Source organism: Hyaena hyaena, unplaced genomic scaffold (assembly GCF_003009895.1).
Source record: "Hyaena hyaena isolate Hyena2069 unplaced genomic scaffold, ASM300989v1 scaffold_22, whole genome shotgun sequence".
NCBI classification, from domain to species: Eukaryota; Metazoa; Chordata; class Mammalia; order Carnivora; family Hyaenidae; genus Hyaena; species Hyaena hyaena.
In genome coordinates, this window is record NW_024080654.1 from 5063450 (window position 1) to 5083579 (window position 20130).

The window sequence follows — 20130 nt, forward strand, 5'->3', positions numbered from 1 at the left end:
CGGAGAGGAGGAGGGAGAGGCCGCGGTGGGGGCTGGGTGGGGGGGCGGAGAGGAGGAGGGAGAGGCCGCGGGGGGGCCGGGTGCGCCGCGTCGGAGGACAAGGACCATGTGCCGGGGAGAGGCGGCCGCGCGTGGGGACAGGTGCGCAGCCGACTGCAAGCATGAGGGCGTGGCCGGAAAGGGCGGGGCGCTGGCCGGCCGGGGCGCGGTCTGAAGATGTCACTTCCGGTGGCGGCCCACTTCCTGGAGAGGGCAGGGCCGTGAGATTGGTGCAGCCCAGAGGAAGGGAAAAGGGTGAGGAGCGGCAGCGGCCCAGCGCGCGGGCGTCAGGGGCGGCCGGGGCCGCCTGTCCGCGTCCTCTCGCCCGGGGCCAGTCGCCGGGCCGCCTTGGGTCGCGTCCGCGGCATCCCCGCCGCCGCTCAGCGCCTGTGCTCTGTGTTGCAGGTTTACCCGGAGCCCCGGAGCGAGAGCGAGTGCCTGAGCAACATCCGCGAGTTCCTGCGAGGCTGCGGGGCCTCCCTGCGGCTGGAGGTGAGCGGGCGCGGGGTGTTGGTTGGGGGCGCGGGCGGCGGGGCGGGCCGGGCGGGCGGTGGTGGTTGGCGGCGGCGCCCGGAGGCCTGGCCGCCGCGGGGTGTGAGCGCGGTCGCGGGGCGGGGAGGAGCCGCTGCGTGCATTCCCGAAGTGTGGCTCTCGTCGCTGTGAAGAGTCCCAGCAGCTCGTGGGTAGGTGTCGCACGTTTGCGACAACCGTTCCTAAGGGGTGCGGTCAATTCCTCGTCCCCTGCCTTAGACTGCTTTTAGGGGCTCCTGGGGGACCCGCGTTCAGGCCTGGGTCAGCCCGTCAGAATTCTCTGCAGGTCATCAGGCCAGGCCGGGCACGAATACAAAGGGCCCCACGTCCTCCCAGCCTCACTCCTTTCTCTGCTTTTTTTCCTCCTGCCAGAAATGAGGTGTTGTTTCGGAGGTGCGCGGACCTGTGTCTTGGGCGGTACTGGGCGGGGTGTGTGTGCTGTGGGAGGTTTTGTCATTGTTCTCAATGACAGTTCTCTGGAAACCTCTTTTTCAGCTCGTTTTACCATATGATTTTTCTTAACCTTGGGAGGAGTGCTTTTGAACCGGAAACCTAGACATTCTTTTATTTGGGAACTCTAGGTCAAAGTGGCTGTGGCGGCGGCTGTGCTTCCGTCTTCTGCCTGTTGCTTTACCACCTCAGCCTTTGCTTCCTTATCAGAACGGAGAGGAGTCCGATCGAGCTCGTGGAGAAGAGCATACGATGCATGTCCGGTGGAACCTGGGCAGTGAGAGGCTTCCGTGGAGCTTTCCCTCCCAAAGGACAGTTGTAGTGCGGGTTTCTTGGAAAACACCTAGGAGTCCTCACATCGATGAGGAAGAGTTACATGACAACCGGCATTAAATCAAAATACTGTTCTTACATGTGGTTGTGAACTTAAAAAAAATTTTTTTTTGATGTTTATATATTACTGAGACAGAGAAAAACAGAGTATGAGTGGGGAGGGTCAGAGAGAGGAAGACACAGACTCTGAAGCAGCTCCAGGCTCCGAGCTGTCAGCACAGAGCCCGACGCGGGGCTTGAACCCACGAACCCACGAACCGTGGGATCATGACCTGAGCTGAAGTCAGACGTTTAGCCGACTGAGCCAGCCAGGCGCCCACGTGGTTGTGAACTTTAAGCTATCTTTTTCGTAGTATTTGAGGTCAGTGAGGAAGTCCCTTACAGATAAGTGAAAGCCTTACTAGAGGCCCCGGAGACCTGGTTGGGGGGGCAGCGCTGTTTTAGAAACGCTTTGTCCTTTTGTCCTGGCCGCACCCCCTCAGCTGGCTCTGAGACTCTGCATTCCTGGTGGCCGTGTTGGCTTTTCCTCCCCCTTTTTTGGGAGACCACTTTCATCAAACTATTGAGTTTTATTTATTGTTAGAGAAAATTCAGAATTCAGTTTGCACATTCAAGTTATAATCTCACAACTTCAGCGTTGAGTGTAAGACTCTTTAGGAAAGTATTAAAGTTGAGTCTTGAAAACCCTTTACCCTTCGTTTTCCAGAGGCTGCTGTTGAAGTTTCACACCTCGGCTATCTTTATAACGAAGCGTGTGACGATGGTCTGGGAGAGGTCACTCAGCCACCCCACAAATAATTGATTTTTTTTATTTGTGAGGAAACTTGTGACTAGTTTTTACAGGGCGTTTTAAGTTTTAAATTTAATAAAAAAATTTTAGAGAGGTACATTTTGTTAGCATGCTTTCAGTGTCCGTTTTAAGTCACAGGTAAAATTCATGATTACGTAGCATAATTAAAACAACAAAACACATCAAAACCCTCACTTCGACAGTCACTCTGGTGTTTGTTTTGTTTTGCTTTAGGAAGTTACCCTGAAAAAGGAGTTCTGTATGGTATGACCCCCACTTGGATTTCCAGACTTTTTTTTTTTTTAATGTTTTATTTCTGAGAGAGAGAGAGAGACAGAGAGACAGCATGAGCAGGGGAGGGTCAGAGAGAGAGGGAGACACAGAATCTGAACAGACTTCAGGCTCTTAGCTAGCTGTCAGCACAGAGCCCGACGTGGGGCTCGAACCCACGAACCGTGAGATCATGACCTGAGCCCAAGTTGGACGCTTAACCGACTGAGCCACCCAGGCGCCCCTCCAGACTTGTTCTGATGAGTGGTGAGAAGGGACTGGCCTGTTCTCTGAGAGGTGACCTTACGTGTGGACCGTGTGCAGCAGTTTCCCAGGATTTTTAAAGAGCAGTGGGTAGAAAGGGAATGGGAAGGGAAGGGCCTTGTGCTTCTGAAAAGTGTTCTAGGCTTGACATGTGTCATGTTTACAACCTTCTGAATGATGCGAGAAACTGTTGGAAATTACAGACACAAACCTTAAGCTAATCACTAGAATCCAGATCACCTTCTGTTCTGGTATGCGTCAGGGTGCTTTTTTCCAAGAGGTTAGACTGAAATGTGTTTGTAACAGATTATTTTGGGAATATGTATTTTACCACCATGTTAAGCTAAGCTTTCTTCAAGGAAAAAAGGAATCGAGAGTTGTGATTACTGTATCAGTTATTTTGGTGCATTTGCATCTTAATTAGCTGTAGAAAATGAGGAATTTCTCCTAGTGGGTGGTTTTGGTTACAAAAATTTTAAGTTTAAAGGAATGTTGTGTATTTTGTATGTTGTTAGAGTTTGAGAGACAATTTAGGTTTTAAATTAGAAAACATTTTTTAAATTTTGGGAAAACCACACATGTGGCTTGGGTGAACTTTTCATTCTTCTGATTTTCTTTGCTACCTATCCTGCATCTTCTTTGAATCTTTCATTTCTTGGACTAGTGTGGAGTTTGATAAGAGTTAAGGTTTTTTTCCATGTTCTTAATGGTGCAGGAAAGTAAGATCTGGTGAGAGCCTACCTTGCTTAGCACTGTGTCCGGCTACTTCAAGGTGATAGTTCTCTTGAGCTTCCGGATGGAAGGAGATGGTACTGTGGTCTAGTTCCTTTGGCGAATGTGTGGAGATACACCGGTTTGCTTGGGGTATGTAGCGGGGACAGAATTGTCCTAGGAAAACGTGCGACCTGGATGAGGGGGAGAATCTTGCTCGTGCGAAGTGCCCCCTTGTATAGTTTTCCAGAGTCTCTGGTCTCTGGTCTCAGTTCTCAGTTTTGTTTTTATTTGTAACATTGCGTAAAGGACTCTCGCATGTCCCTTGTCACGCCCCTCCGGCTTGAGTTCTCACAGCCTTGGTCTGGCAGCGGGGGGGGCGCGGGGCGCAGCCGCTCCGTTCTTAACGTTGCCCGCCAGCCGCTGTCAGCCGCGCAGCCGTGCGCCGGGCTCCCTGCTCCTCGATCGGCCCCGCTGGGCAAAGGCGCGGGGCTCTGACGTGCCGTGAGCACCCGCCGGGCTGCCGGGGCCGGTTCTGCCTTCGCCCTTGCCGCAGCACAGGCAGGCACTACGTGTGTCCGTTGCGGGTTTTCTTGATCTCCGGAGGACGGACGCCTCTTGGGAGAAACGCTTTGGCTTTTGTCTTGTGTCCTCCACGTGGGCCTGTGTCTGGGTAGATGGCGAGGCAGATGCGGGGCTCTCCGGACTCCCCGCAGCGCGCTTGCCGGAGAAGGGCAGGACGACAGGAGCTGCTGGAAGAAGCCAGAGTTGCCGCGACCACCGAGCATTGCCGCCCAGCGTTTTCACTCCCTCCTGCTTTGCTTTGTGCCGGGGGTGGGGCCTCTCGGCATGGGCCACTAGTGCTCCGGCTGCAGGTGCACCTCAGGCCTGTTGCTAAAGAGGCCCCAAGCCCTCTGTGAGGGAGGAGGCTTTCATTTGCTCTGATGCCAGAGAATGAGAAGGCCTTCGGGTGGGCTGATGGAGTTGGCGAGTTAGGGGGGAGGTGCTGGAAAACCTTGCCCTGCGCGTTTCCAAAAACAGTCTTGGCTGTATTTAAAAAAAAATTTTTTTAATGTTTCTTTTAAATTTATTTCTGAGAGAGAGACAGCATGAGCAGAGGAGGGTCAGAGAGAGAGGGAGATATAGAATCTGAAGGAGGCTCCAGGCTCCGAGCTGGCAGCACAGAGCCTGACGTGGGGCTCGAACTCATGAACCGTGAGATCGTGACCTGAGCTGAAGTCGGATGCTTAACCGACTGAGCCCCCAGGTGGCCCTGTCTTCGCTGTATTTTTGAAGGACAGGTTCATCTGTTGTACTACCGTGTATGGTATTTGACGCTCCTCGAGATTTTTAACCAAAGTTGTGATTGAAATTTTGTTCAAAAGAATATTTAAAAATACTATCAAAATTAAAGTCTGCTTATGTGGCAACTTAAAACTTGTTGACAAAGGCGTAAGAATTAATTGAAACAAAATCAAAAGTGTATTTCTAGTCCTTTCCCTAGGGATGGATGCCCCCAGCAAGGGTTCCCTTTGTCTTAGATTTAGGCAGGTGGATGCTGGAGCCTCACTGCAACTTCGTGTGAAAGTACAGTCGCGGCCACACAGCGGGTGTCCTCAGCCCTCACTGTTGGCACAGCTGTAAGCGGGAAACGGTCGGTCTCGTGACCTAGCACTTGACTGATTTTATTGAAGGGACTCTTGAAGTTCATTCATCATGCCTTTGTCAGAACTTCCCTTTAAGGAAGTTGAGTTAAATTTGGGAGGTGATTATCCTGTGAACATCTAGGTATTTAAAAGCAAGGAAAAAGTTCCCTCAGATATTATAGGTGTATTTAACTTTTCCTGGCAAAACGTGTCAAAGTTGACCCTCTGTCTGTAATATTTGTGTCTTGCCAAGTTGCCTCGTGGGGCAAACAGTTAGTCCCCATGGACCCAGGCTGATTTTCCAGAGTAGAAACCCGGCCAGGCGTTTCCCCCACTTGAGATCTGTGGGGTGGCCGGTCGCGTAGACAGTGCCATCCTGCAAGTACATCGCGAGCCGCCTCCATAGCTCGAAGCTGCAGTAACTACGTGAAGTAAAATCAGGAGCTCGTTTTAACCTAGAGCATTCCTAATGTTTCCACATCTCCTTACTGAGGTCGTGTTTTTCTCCACATTAAGTCTTCACAGTTGGGTTTGTAGCTGGCACACCGCCCCTCCCGTTCTGGACCAGTCACGTTTTGGGGTCTCGGCAGTCCACGTGAGGGCAGGTCTGTGTTGGATAGTGTTTGTCTACGTTGTTTCAGAGGCCATCATCTTTGAAATTAAGGGGACTGACATTTGTTGAATGCAAGTAACGTGCCTCTGTGTTTCGTGTGTGCTGTGTACTCATGAGCACCCCGCAGAGGGCACGATAGACCTGGGGTGGCGGGTGGGTCTCGGGGCCCAGCCTGGCTGGTGAATGGGCAGGATTCGCCCTCCAGTCTGGCGGTTCCACAGAGCGGGCTCTCGCAAGCATGCGGCTGCCTGAAGTGCCTGTTGAGCTGTGTGACGATGGCGACGTGGCACTGTCGGACTGACTCGCGGCGGGGGCCTCAGGTTAGCTCTTCCAAGTTTAGCAGGCGGGGGGGCTGGCCACGCCTGTGGTCCCTGGGGCTCTGGACTTGGTTTACTTGGTTTACTGCTCTGCTGGCACCAGCTGGGATTCTGAAGAACTCTGAAGCGCGAGGCCCAGCACCGGGCCGTAGGGTTGCGCGTCTGGTCCGCCCTGGCGCGGTGGCTCTTGGAGGTCTGCAACGGACAGAGGAGCCAGCAGCTCTGGGCCCTGTTGTAAAATGTGTCCTAACCCCCTCGATCTTTAAGCAGCTCTGCAAAGTCGCACCCTCTGCGTCCCCACGGCGTGGCCAGGAGCCTGAGGCCCTGGGAGATAGGAACCTGCCCAAGGCGCAGAGCCGTTGGAGGGCCTTCCCGTGTCGCGGCTTGCCGTACGCCTCCCGCACGGGGCCGGACTTGTGCAGCCCCTGCAGAGAGCCAGGGCCAGTGAGCTGAGCCTAGCTAGGAGGGGGAGAAGTGAGGGTGGCTCATGCTGTACATTTTTCTTTTTTTTTTTTTAGATGTTTTTATTTATTTCTGGGAGAGAGATCGAGAGAGAAAGAGCGAGAGAGGCAGCGTGAGCAGGGGAGGGTCAGATAGAGAGGGAGACACAGAATCTGAAACAGGCTCCAGGCTCTGAGCTGTCAGCACAGAGCCCGACATGGGGCTCAAACCCATGAACCATGAGATCATGACCTGAGCCCAAGTTGGACGCCTAACCGACTGAGCCACCCAGGTGCCCCTCGTGCCATAAATTCTTGTTGCTAGTCCTGTTAGTTAGTCTCAGGCGAGATTAAGTCTTGGACAAAATAAAGTCTGGGGCACAGGCCCGGGCAGGCTGGCTGAGCCGGGTGAGCCACCTCCCTGGCCCCGGTGATAGGAGGTAGAGCAGTGAGACCCAGTTCCGGACCTTGACCTGCGCCTACCTCACTGTGAGAGACTGGCCATGGGGTGCTGCTTCTGTTATGAAGTCGGGGTGGTATCCTCTCTGGTACACCGAGGACTGTCCTAGCTTCCAGAGTGCCCATCATCCCTCAGCCTGACCTTGGTAATGGCAGGACTTAATATGGACCTGGGGTTTTGTTTTTCTGAAGGCTCCTGTGAACAGGGGTGTGGGAGAACACAAGGTGGGAGTGAGGATGGGTTTCTGTCCCCAGGAAGGGGACTAGGCCACAGACGGGCACCGAGCCTCGCACTTGGGGTTCCCGCACAGCCTGGATCGCGGTTTTCACTGCTGTGTTCTGCCTCCTCAGTGAGCCACCTGCTCAGAGACCAGACTCTGGGCCTCCGTGGCCCCGCTGTTGAAAGTCGTTTGGGTGTGGCTTTGGTCCGCCAGGCTCCCATGAGACTCAGGACTGCGTCTTAACTAGCCGCTCAGCAGGCACTGGCGCCACTTACCATGTGTGGACACATCCCGTGCCTTTTTGCTACCGTGAGAGGGCGTTTCTGCCTCCCTCCTGGCCTCCCTCCCTCCCAGACCATGCCCCCCCCCCCGGCTGGGTGGTGGCTCTTGGCTTCATTGGCTGGAGTCTGTTATTGAGCCAACTCCCCCTACAGCCCCCCCGGAGGGGTGGTTGGGGGAGGTGGGGGGGAGACAGAAGACAGGATCTTCAGCACAGCCGGGCCTTTGCACTTGTGACGCATGGGAGTGGGAGGGGCCGTGAGGTCCCTGTGGCCTTGTCTCCTATCTTCAAGCAGACGGAGCCCCACAGATGTGTGGGATCTGAGTATGTCCCTGGGAGACTGCCACAAGGGTGTTGGGGCATCCCTCAGGCGTGCCCATAGCGGGGTGGGCGGTCTGGGGTGGCCCTCGAGCCTCCGCAGGGAGCTGCTCCTGACCCCTCCCCATGCCGCTGTCCCCGGGAGGCCAAGGTGCCCTCCTCATGGCTCCCGTGTGGGCCACCGACACCCCTGCCTGAATTACGGCGGTGGCCGCGTGGCCATCAGCTCCTCTCGTCCCTCCCCAGGCTGGTTTCCCTCAAGCGCAAATCTGACTTCAGTTGTTTCCCCCGACTCTGCTTCTGCTTTGGGTCTCAGGCAGAAATCCAGACCCTGGAAGTGAGGGGAGAGCAGGGTAGGAGGCCGGCGCGCTGTCGGGCCAGATGACATAGAGGGTCTTGCAGGTCACCCGAGGACGGTGGGCTGGCCTCCGTGAGGTGGGGCTGCTGGGGCAGACCTGTGAGTCTGACCCAGACTCAGAGATCCCAGAGTCTCGGGATCATTGTGGCTGCTGTTTGGGGTGTAGACCACAGAGAGTCCAGGGCAAAAGCAAGAAGAGCAGAAGAGGTGATGGTGAAAATCCAGGTAAGGGTTGATGACCCTTGACCTGTGGTGAGAATAGAGTCCGTGGCAGGAATCACGTACTCTGGTTTCATGCAAAAGGTAGGGATGACTTCCTCACGGACCACGGGGGGATGTGAAAGCAGAGTCCGAGAGGATGAGGCTCTGGCCTGAGCAGAAGCCGTGGCCCTTGGATGGGGGGGCCTGCTGTGGTCCGGTGTGGTGCTCCGTGCCCACAGCCTGCAGAAGAGCTGCCCGCTTCACTGGTGATCAGCGTGGGGTCTGAAAGGACATGGCCTGGGCTGGGATGTCAGCTCCGAGCTTGTGTGTGCACGAGCGCCTTCCACCGCAGGAAGCGCCTTCTTTCTTCAGGAGGCCTTGTCGTGAGGCTGGATTAGGTATCCCCAGTCCATGGCTGCGGACAGTGCTGTATTCAGTGTGTGTGTGTGTGTGTGTGTGTGTGTGTACGTGTGTGTGTACATACACTGCCCTTCTCTTGGACTGTGAGCCTGGAGGGCAGCATCCTAACACTGGGTCGTCTTGGATCTCTGTCCTCCGTGCTGGCATGTAGTAGGCTCTCACTGAAACTGTTGAACGGCGGAGACCGAGGAGGAAGGGTAGGATAGTCTTAAAATTAAAGCCCTCAGTGTTCAGCTCTAAGCACTTAGGAGTGACGGCTGGCTGTGTCTTCTCTGGCTCCCGTCACAGTGGTATGGTGGGCCACTCGGCCATGCTTCCTTGGAATGGCTTGTGCAGAGCAGGCAGCCTGGTCTCCGTTCTGGCGAGCTGCTAGAGAGGTGTCCCTGTGCGGGACTGTGACCACGTGGAGGACCGACGGACTGAGGACGGCCCAGTTGTGATGTGAGGGTGCACCTCCGCTCCTCTTGGGCCAGACCTTCGACATGGGGGCTGGCGAATTGGGTTTGTATGCAGGTAGACTGCCAGAAAACTTGTGGGGCGTTCAAGAGCAGTAGAGGGTGTCCAGGCCCTTCGGGACTCCTTTGCCTCACCTGTAAGACCTAGGTTTTGAGATCATCCCTACCCCTCGGGACATGTGTGTGGTCATCTGAGAGGTGGAGGATGGGATAGTGGGATATTTCTGCATCAGTTTGTCGTGTTGATAATGTTAGCTTGTTGCTCTCAAAAGTTACTTGTTTTTAAAATTCTGGTGGTTTTGGGGGTGCCTGGGTAGCTCGGTTGGGCGTCTGACTTTAGCTCGGGTCATGGTCTCGTGGTTTGTGGGCTCGAGCCCCCCATCGGGCTCATTGGTGTCAGGGTAGAGCCTGCTTTGGGTCCCGTCTTCCTCTCTGCCCCTCCTCTGCAGTCTCACTTTCTAACAAACATGAAGAAAAAGATCTGTAAAATCCTAGTTGTTTCCCCTGTTCATGGCTGTCAGCATTCTCTTGGAGCTTCTTTAAGAAAGGTGCTTCTGTAAGAAGGGCAGGACGGAGACTTTCCAGACGCTGGCCCGGCCAGTGCAGACCTGGTGCTTTTGAAGTGCAGACCTGCGTGGTTGAGCAGGGGCTGCAGGCTGATGGCACAGCATTCGATGGCCTGTTCCCTTTCGATTGGTGACTTCATTTGGGTCTGAAGACTGGTTCTGATCCTTAGGGTCCCGTTCATTCCCCGCATCTTTGGAAATGTGCCACAGACACCGGTGTGTGCCACGGAGCCGGGTTGTGTGCCAGCCCAGTTGTAGGCTGCAGGAACCTACTGCTGGCTTTCCTAAGCTGAGGGGAGAATCGGTCCTAGAAGTTACTTCCTGTAACCTTCTGGTTACTTCTTCCAGAACAGGAGATGCTGCTTAGATAAGTTTTTAAAAGATGATATTTTTTTCCAGGTCAGTGAAACTAATTTTTAATCATAGTCTCCCTTGTTACACCAAATCCATCAACTAAAGTGAGAAATTCCTGTCTCGGCCAAAGGGAGGAATAATTCGAGTGCATAGATCTGTTATAGGAATTTTGGTTTCAGTGAGTCTATAGCTGTTCAATGCAATCTCCCGTTCTTGCACTTTGTGGGACAGTGTAGTGTGTTGCTTTTCTCTTGCCGTGTGACCCAGTACCACGGATGGAGTGGCTGGGAACCGTGCTGTTGGCCACCTCCCTGTTCCGCAGGGAGGCCACCGGCCGCGGGAGCTTGGCTGGGCTCTTAGCGGGGACCTCACGGGAAACGTGGGTTTCCAAGCTCTGAGGTGGCACTTCTTAGTGGTTGGGACTGAGGGCCCTGTTTCCTGGTGCCGTTGGCTGGGTGTCACTCTTCAGGCCTGGAGCCACTCCGGTCCTAGCCACGGGGCTTCGTCCTCAGAGTGCCATCGGCGCACCTGTGTCCTGTCCTGCTGTACACACACGTCTGACCCCTCTCTGCTCTGGCGGCAGGAAGCTGCGGGCAATGGGCTCCTGATGAGATGGCGCCCCCCCGGCCCGTCTCCCTTCCACCTCACTCAGGGTCCGCTGATGAGTACCCTGAGGTGCATCTGCAAAGCCCCACCTGCTGCGGCTTGTGACAGCATGGCTGCGAGGACGGCCTGTCACGTCCTGAGCCCTGGGCTCTGGGTGGCTCCAGAACGGGGCTGCAGTGTCTGGTGATACCGGGTGGTCCTGGCGCTGCTCCGATAGTGGTGGTCCCAGCCTCCTTTCCGCCTTTAACTGAGCCGGACGAAGCAAACTGGGGGAGAAGTGGCCAGCAACCCCTGCCCCCAGGGGTGCTAAGGCTTCATTGAATTAGGGTGCCAGGGGGCCTTAGCGCCGGTGTGCCCACGACGGGGATGGGCACTGGCCCGGGGGCACGTGAGGAGGGAAGGCGGCCGTGCCTCTGAGATGGGAGAGCTGGTCTCGGCCTGGCGGGACGGTGGGGGGCTTAGTCCTAGCCTCGAGCGCTCCTGGGAAGGGCCCCCGTTTTCCGACCGAGCCGGTGCACTTGCCTCTCTGCGGTCGGCCTCGTGTGCGGTGAGGTATGTCCACGGCGTGTGCCCTGCGGCACGGATCCCGGCTGGGCCCCGCTGCTCCCCGGAAGGCCGGGCCAGGCGTGCCGTGGTAACCGGCCGTGGTGCGAAGCCGCCCGCTCCGGGCTAGAGGGACGAGCGTGGGGGAAGCCGGGGGCGTGTTGTCAGGTCGCGTCGGGCTGCTCGCTCTTCGTGGAAGACCCGTACGTAGCTTCTGATTTGCTCTCCGTCCTGATCTCCCGTGTGCTGCAGCCTGGGGGGTGGGGGGGTGGCCCGGGGGCCTCCGGCCTGTCCTGTGTCCCCGGCGGTGGCACTACCCTGCTGAAAAACAACCCTTTTGTGACCCTTACTCAGATGGTCACGTCCAGGAGCTTTACCCTAGTGGGTGAGACTTCTCGTGACTTGACCCTTGTCCGCGTCTGTCCCTTCCTCTGCTCTTGGACTAACTGTCCCAGGCGTGTCGAAGTCCTGGAGACGTCCTGAGTAGTAGGCTGCTGGGCTCCTCAAAGTAGTGGCGCGTGTGCTGTGCTAGGTGCCGTGCAAGTGGCTTCACGTGTATTATTTAAATCTTGTCGGGACTCCCTTGAGCCAAGACCCTGAGCCAGAGGGGTTCAGGAACACGGCCACGGTTACTCGGCTGTGAGTGCTGGGGCCAGGTCAAGCAGGGTGTCCCCGCAGGGGGTCCTTCCTGCTGCCCGTCCTGTCTGTGCCGGGAGCACCCCGTGGCCTCCGCCCCTCCACCCGCACGGTCGCCTCCGGCTAACCTGGTCCCTGCCGCCTACCTCTGCGGCACCTTCGACACCGTGTCCTTCCTTGGACCGTGGTCTCCTCGGCCCGCTTCTAAGCTTGAGTCTTTGGTGTCTGTCACTTACTAGGCACAGAGTAGATGTTGGTTGACTTGGTAAAAACAGCCGAGGTGCTCTAGCCAGCCTGCTGGCGAAGGGGCGCAGCTTGTCTGTGGAGCCCGTCTGGTGTCTCACTCACACCTTCACTGTTCCTTCCAGCCACTCTTGTTTTTGTTTTATTCCCTTCAGGGCCTGGCTTCACTGAAGTGCCTCCAGCTGAGGTGAAACAGAACAGGGAGCCGACTTTCTTCATCAGTACTGGCTGTGCGTCTGATCTGAGGGCCCCCGAGGGGCCGGGCGGCCGGCTGTGCGTGCGCGGGAGCCTGGGCCGTTGGTGCGGGGCCTGCCTCTTGCTGGCTGGCCTGTGGCCTCCGGCGGAGCGCGGGAGGGGCCGCCCGGGGCCTGGTGGCTCTCCTCTTCTGGGGAAACTCCACGGCTTCCCGACCACACAGACTTCTAGAATCAGAAAGGGCTTAGAGCCGAGGCACCTGGCGGTGGGGAGTGGTGTGTGTGGCTCAGTCAGGGGCGCGTCTCTGACTCTTGATTTCGGCTCAGATCACGATCCCACAGTGACGGGATCCAGCCGTGTGCTGGGCTCCGAGCTGAGTGTGGGGTCGGCTTGGGATTCTCTGTCCCTTTGCGATTCTCTGTCCCTTTCCCCCTTCCCCTCTGTCTGTCACTCTCAAAGGGAAGGAAAAAAAAAGGACCCAGAGCCTGGTTAGAAACTTGTATTTGGCGAGTGTGTGCAGCTGTGCTCTGAGGAGCCGTGCGGGTGTCCTGCGGAGAGCAGCAGACCAGCACTAGAGCCCTGTGTGGGACCCGGACTGGTCTCCGCCCCCTGTCCGGGTTCAGGAAATGTCCTCAGCCCCCCACTGAGGGGACCCCAGGAGGGTGTAGGGAAGGGTGGGCAGGCGCACATTGAAGAAACCCGCATAACTCTTGACCTGCTATCCCCTGATCTAGAAGGGGCCCAGATTCTTATAGCAGGCTGGTCCTTGTCTTCGGTGGCTTTGGAGACCAGTCAGGTGGAGGCACCGAAGGAGGGGAGGCGGGTTGGGCTGGATGTGCGGTGTGTACGCAGGGCTGTGCAGGCCTGCCCCGCGCTGCGCCCCCTCCTGGCCTGCGCTATGCTTGCATCTGTCCTGCAGGTGCTGTGTGTGTGTAGGGGGGGGGGCGGGCTAGCTTGGCCAACCACACGCCTGGCCGGGGGTCACTGGGAAGGCTCCCCCCAGCTCCCCCTTGCATCCTCACTGGCCTAGCGCGGTGGGGAAAAGGGTTTCTGTGTATGAGCCCTGCATTCTCCTGAAAGTACTGGGTGGCACGTGTGTTTTTTTGCTTTGCAGTTGAATAGGATGGTAAGTGTTGGCCAATTGACAGGAAAGTGCTTTATCGAAGTTCTATTTTTTATTCTCCAGTAAGGCTTTGAGGTTAAAAATGTCAGGACTGATGAGTGGGAGCAGTGTGAATCTGGAGCTCGAGCACGTATGGTCTGAAGAGTCCTGAGCGCTCTCTTTGCCCAGAAAAGATGCTAGTCACTTAGTGTGGGGCCTTCCCACCTCGTTTCCTTTTTCCCACCTTGTTTGAGGTCTTAGTTCTCACTTCTCTACTTGGGCTTTAAAAAGGGCACAATCCCTATTGGCCTTCTGAGAAGGGGAGACGTTTTCCTGACAGGTAGTTGTCCCAAAGCGGTTTGCGTCCCTGAGGGGTTCCCCCGGGTCCTGGGAACCAGCGAGACGGCCAGTTCCCAGTGAGCGGTGACAAGCAAAACAAAGTCTGAGGCCTCTCAGACCACATTTGGATATGAAATGCTCGTACGTTTTTGTGAAGAGAAGTTTTCTAACCAGAATATGTATTTCCCGTCTCTGTTAGTCTGTGTTGGGGGTTTTCTCGGGTGGCTGAGGGACACTCACTGGCCCGTACTTGAAGTGCTTGGATGGACGGGATGTGCTGGGGCTCCTTCCACCTTCCTCCAGGCTGAGGGAGCGTGTCCCCTTCCTTCCCTTCAGGGGGGACTTGTAGGTTAGAAAGGGCGGCGGCCCCTTGGGTTACAGAGTGGGAGCTCTTAAAGCACTCTAGAGTCCCCTGGAGAGCTTGACTTAATTAGTTTTTAAAGCTGACGCAGCTGGGTCCCTCAAATTAGGTTTTGGTGAGGTCAGGACCGAGACTTGCAGGGGGTCCAGGGATCCTGACCCGCTTAGGACAGGCAGAGCTCTTCTGGCGGAACCAGGCCGGCCCAGCTGAGCAGGGGGTCTGAGGCAGTGACAGATCCTGAAGTGACACGGGGCTGATCGGGTCTATGGATGGTGAGGGAACGCTTTCATTTTCTACTTAGAAGATGCTGGGGATGGTGTTGGGGAGCTCGAATGAACCTCCTAGCCTGTCCCCTGCCCTTTTCTTGGAAAAATTTAAGCCAGCCCGTAAGAAGATGGTGTGGGCGTCCCGTGCCGACACTCAGGTCACCACACAGGCACTTTGCCCCTTGGCTCTGAGTGCTCGGGCATTCTCTAGCCACTTACACCGTGTGAGGCCTCCACAGACCTGCCTCTGAATGCCCCGTATGTACAGCTTTGAGAGGAGAACATTCTCCCTTAGTTTCCCACACCGTTCTTCCCCCTTTATCATTTATCTGGACTCTGACGTTTATGAGAAGTCCAGGGTTGTTAGCTCATACGGTCTGGTTCAGGTTAGACATTTTAGGTAAGAATTCTACGCACTGATGATCTGCATTTCCATGGGTCCTATCAGGAAGTGCTTAATGTTGACACTTCATGCTGCTGACTCTGAGCTCCATCACTTGGCTCAGGTGACATCCGCCAGGTGTCTGCATCGTAAAGGTGGCCTTTGTCTTTCACTTAGTACCCAATCTGTGGGGTATGCCCCGCAGCCTTTCACAAGCCCTCAGCATCCTGTGATGACCCTTCCTGAGTTAATTGCTGGCATGGTAGCCAAGTGGTAGTGGGGCCTTTGGGTGCCCACTGTTTGAGATCTTGGTTCTGGGCAAGAACATTTGGTGGTGATGTTTGGCATCTAAGTTAGAAAGTTGTGTGTATTTTGACCCGTGGAAGAGATTACCTCTGCCTTCAGGAATCTGTCTGAAGATCATACAGTGTCCTTTGTGAAAGTAGCCATTCACTTCTGAGCTCTGTTTACCTTTGTGCAGGCTTTCCATCATCCGCCCAGCCAAAGTTAGCCCCCGACTCTTGATGCCGGGAGCTGTGTCTCATCCACGTGGACCTCAGGAGCATATAGGAAAATGTTAAGTGAAGACGAAGGAACAAATACAGATAAGGCGTTTGTGTGTATGAGGAGAAGTGATAGAAATGCAGAGAGGAGGACATAAGTTCCTAAAACTGCGACCAGCAGCTTCATAGCAAGAGTGGCTGCTTGCTACGTGGCTCCCATGTGCCCGAAGAGCCACAAGGCGGTGTTGTGAGGGAGGTGGTTAGCCCCCGGCCCAGGGAAGGGGGACCGAGGTGGGGAGTGGGCCCGCGGGATGCCCGAGGTCTCATGTTTACCAGGTGGCAGGGATGGTATTTGAATCCAGGTTTGGGGAGAGTCCACACCTTCTAGGTTTAGAATAACTGGTCTGCTGCAGCAAGGGCGCGGGGCAGTGCAGTTGGCGGACGCCCCGTGAAACAGAAGGCGAGAGGCCCCTGGGTCTCTTTGGGCTGCGGTGCTGTGTCTTCTTAGCAATGAGTTCATGTAGAGGCGGACGGCCTGCACCATCCAGCTAGGGGACTTATGTGCCAAGTAGAAGATTCACTGCAGAATCGTCATGTTGTACGTGTCCCCCATCTTGTTGGGTGTGATGTGTAACTCACTAAAGCCATTCAGTGTAGCGAAGGATTGATAACCTGGGAAAGACCTAGAACCAGTGATCATTAGCAACTTTATTTAAAGCTTGAGTAAATGCCATCCTAGCTGCTTTTGCTGAATATCTTTCAGTGGTGAGGTTATTAAATTGCATGTTTCTTGTGTGGGTTCTGTGTTTGTATACAGGTTGTGATGTATAATGCAGAGTGTGTGGGCGTGTGTGCGTGCACACACCGGGCCATCGTCAGGAGTCTTCGTGACCGTCAGTCAGATGTCCTGTTTAAGGGACCAGGACGAGGCCGCTTAGCGGGTGGGAAGCGGGTGTGGAGCTTTCACAACTGCCCAGCTCTGGCCTCTCTTCGCAGAGACAAGACCTGAAACTTCCCTTCTTCTGAGATGAAACTCGGCATCTTCAGGATGTCTTTGAGCATCTTGTCGGGCTCACAGTGGGGAGCAGGCGACGTCCCGTGACGGGGCGGCGTTCCCGCGGAGCCTGCCGCACGCCGCTTGCGTAGAACGGGCTCAGGGACCTCGAGAGCAAGTTTTGTGTTTCATTGCCAGTGGGGGACGGGGACGCGTGTCTCCAGGTGGTGATCAGGCTGCACACAGTTGATGAGGACCTTCTAGAACTCTGCCCCGAGGAAAAGCATCCGTGTGCCACATTGTGTGTCCGGAGCCCCGGGAGCGTGTGTGGCACGTAGAGTGGAAGCACGCAGGTGGGACCCAGGGCAGGGGCTGGCGTCCTGCCCGAGGGGAGCGGCCTGGGTTGGGGTGCGGGGAGAGAGCCTTCAGAAGGCGGCCGAGTGTGAGAAGGTGGGGGGGCAGACACCTGGGGGGGTAAAGCCTTCTCCGGCTCTGTGGTCATGGCCTTGGTTGAGGTGAGCCAACAAAACACGGTGGATTTGAGGAACTGTCCTGAATAGGAATTAGAAGAGAATCTCAGTTTGGGGTCCTCCTTCCTTGGGATATGTCACACCCTTGAACTTGAGGGGAAAGTTTCAGCGTGGAAGATGGTAATAGGCATCAACAGAGACCCAAGCGGCGTTTTAGCATTTTGGGGAAGCTGCTGCTTTTAGTGGTGGTTGCTTTTTTTTTTTAAGAAATTGGGCCCAGCCCTCAGGACTGCCAGCGCAGCCCTACAGAGGTTAGACCTGAGACCAGAAGGTAGTAGAGTGGTCCAGGGAGGTGGTGTGCCCGCAGCTGTAGCCGTATTACGTCATTGTGGGCCTGCTGACAAGCTGTGTTAAATGTACGTCCCTTGAACTAACGCTGACCCGAGTGTCTGTGTGGACATGTGGACGGCATCTGTTCAAGGCTCCTGTCAAGGACCAACTGCTGTGTGTCTTTTCCGATCACTCAAAATTGAAGCTTCTTATCTACCGAAAGCTCTGTTTGCACAGTGTGGAGCCGTTTAGAGAGTACTTCCTCGTTTTGTCCTCATAGCTAATTGTCATGAAGCCTTTTGGATTTTCACCTTCAAAAGTCTCGGTCCACTTCTGTGGTCCCACCGTGGTTCCCTTCCTTTGGAACCTCACGGAAGGGAAGGATTTGGTGCATTTGTCCTGCCTGCCTCGCAGCTTCTCGAAACACCTCTGTGTCCTGGTTTTCGCTAATTGCACTGTATGGTAATTCTTAGTTTTTCAGTACTTTGATATGTTTAAATACTCTACCAGAAACCTGTATTTTTTTTTTTTTAAGTTTATTCATTTTGAGAGGGGGAGAGAGACAGAATGCAAATGGGGGAGGGGCAGAGAGAGGGAGACATAGAATCAGAAGCAGGTTCCAGGCTCTGAGCTGTCAGCATGGACGCCGATGTGGGGCTTGAACCCACGGACTGTGAGATCGTGACCTGAGCTGAAGTCAGACACTTAACTGACTGAGCCCCCAGGCGCCCCAGGAACTGTGTTTCTTCATCTGTCCTCTTGGAGCTCAGCCCTGTGAGGAAGCAAGGGGACCCAGTGTGACTCCATGGGGCTGGGGGGGGCGGCTGGAAGGGGGTTGGGGGGGCGGCGGTGCGGCTGGAAGGGGGGCCACTTTGTTGCAGCCGTGTGTGGTGGGACTGGCCATGTTCTCCCTCAGTGTTCGGTGGGCAGGGCAAGTGTCTAGAAATTTCCTTTCTGCTGCGCTGCCCCTTTCTTGGTGCTCCAGCCAGAGAGGGCAAGCTTTTCTTGGGGCCGTTTTTATATTTTTTTGGTGCATCTGGGCTGCATCTGAAGCACAACAAAACAAAACAAGCCCCCACAGAGCCCAGAGGACTCTCTGCCGTGGCTCTTGGGCCCTGAGGCCCGTAGCCAGGCTGCTCCTTGCGCTCTGAGTGCCTTTGCCGCTGTTCTGTATGTAGCGCCCAGGGCTTTTAAAAAGCTGGACTTTGCGGTTCCTATTCCTGTCTCTGAATAAAGGTCCCCCAACTGACGTGAACGTACAGCTGCATGGGTGAGACGAGACAGGCGCTGCAGGGGTGAGGCTGGGAGCAGGTGGCGGGTTTCGGGGGAAAGGGTCTGGATGCTCTCTCCGAGCAGGGTAGAGGGATGGGCCTTCTCTGTACTCCACTTCCTGTGTGTCAGTCCAGCGAGGGGGCGGCACGGGCTTGAAGTTGATGGTAGGGCTCTGAGGGTATTTCATTTTGGGTAGGATTGTCTCCTTTCTCCTCTTACGTGTCCGTTAGTGGGTGTAGCCGACCTGGAGTTGGTGCCTGGTTAGGGCCCCCGTGCGGGCGGCCGGCTTTCCTTCCGGGGGTCCGAGTGCTGGCCGCCTCCGGGGGGAAGGGCTGCCTTCCTGTCCTGCTGGAGCACGTGCCGGGGTGCTCCCGGGGCCGCTAGAGCACGCGGCCTTTGCCAGCCCATCCCTTGCTGTCCTGGAGAAGCCCTGGAGGCCTCACCTAGACTGTCTTCCCCTCTTGAACCCTGCAGTAGATTCCTTCTTTATTACTTAAAGGCTCTTCTGTCCTTTTCGGTGGAACCTTGGGAGAGAGGAGAGCTAGTGTGTGTTTGCACTTTACCGTCTTTGAGACCTTTCTCAAAGTTTGAGCTTTGTGACTCTTCACCTAAGCTTTAAAGTTAGAGCAGCGTGCTCGTGACCTTTCTGGCTCTAAATGTTAGCACCTAACCTGCTTGAGCTCTACAGCCCGAACCCCTGTTTGGCACCTGGAGGGCTGCTCTTTGCAGGCTAGCCCCATTGGCACCGCGGGCGGCCTAGGGGCTGGGTGGGGGCTGGTGGGGCGCTGCGTGTGTGCGTGCGTGTCGGAGCCCAGTGCCCCGCTTGCCATGGCCCTGCGTGTGCGCCTGCGGGAGAACGCAGCCGTTCGCCGTTCCCCGTCCTGTCCTCCTGGACCATCGTCACACCGTCGTCCCGGGAGCCGGGGTTTTTCCTTCCTCAATAAGGTTGGCGTGAAGGCTTGAGCCCAGTGCCTGGGGGCCTCCGTGGATGCTGGGCCCCTCCCTGCCTGGTGGGGCTTCGGCCTCTCTGCTGCTCTCTGTTTGCAGAGGTGAAGGAGGTGAAGGCTGCCTGTCTTCCCCACATCTCAGGATTTTGTCACTCCTTCTGCCCCCTGGCCCTTCCTGGAGGCCACCTAAAACATGGGGCTGGGGTTTCTTTTGATACGGGTGGTCTGGGTGGTCCCTGTCCTCATTCGTGTGTGGGTGTTGACACAGTCAGGTCCCCAGTGTTGAATGTGCTTTAATTCTCATTGTAAAGTGGAAAGTTCGGTGGGGGCACACTGGGTGGCTGTCGGGATTGATAGACTCCATCGCCAGCTCCTCTTATCCGTGGAGGAGGAGCAGGCGGGACGAGGCACACAGCCTGCAGAAGCCCCAGGGGCTAAATCGCTGCTGGGTCCTGTCCCTCCCGTGTCCGCGTCAGTGTGGACCATTTGCAGTAAACTGAAATAGCAGGACTTCAAGATTCCTTTCCACTCAATTTGCCACAAAATCCAATTTTTTTTGACAGTGTGATAGGACAAAATTATATTTTTAAACTTTGTGAACCACACTCCAGAACTGTGCCAAAAGTAAGTTTCTTGCATCAGAAATAGCTTTCTCATGGACTCCTGAGGAGCCGACCTGGCTCCTTGCATTTGGAGTATTAAAGTTACAGGAATTGAACATGCTGGACCGGCCTTCCCTCGCGGGTGTCTCTTCGTTAGCCCTGAGATGGCAGGAAGGTCTTCACGGTCTCTGCGATTTTCTTGTCGCATGCACCCAGGGTGTCCTCAGCCAGGGCGTCACCTCAGCCTGCGTGCGCCCCGGCGGCTGCGGTCAGTGGTCTGTGATCAGGCAGATCTGCGGTGGT

The 20130-nt window shown here is 55.7% G+C and overlaps 1 protein-coding gene across 3 annotated transcripts in view; it reads left to right on the forward strand.

Annotated features, from left to right (window-relative positions):
• The window catches only part of ARHGEF7 (Rho guanine nucleotide exchange factor 7), a 129741-nt gene that overhangs the window by 28833 nt on the left and 80778 nt on the right, over positions 1-20130 (forward strand). For 2 of the 3 annotated variants that reach the window (XM_039226669.1, XM_039226670.1), the window contains exon 2: positions 445-531. In XM_039226669.1, the coding sequence (XP_039082600.1) occupies positions 445-531 (87 nt within the window). Of the gene's footprint in view, positions 1-308; positions 532-20130 lie in introns of those variants that run through there. The other variant, XM_039226668.1, reaches the window with a different exon arrangement.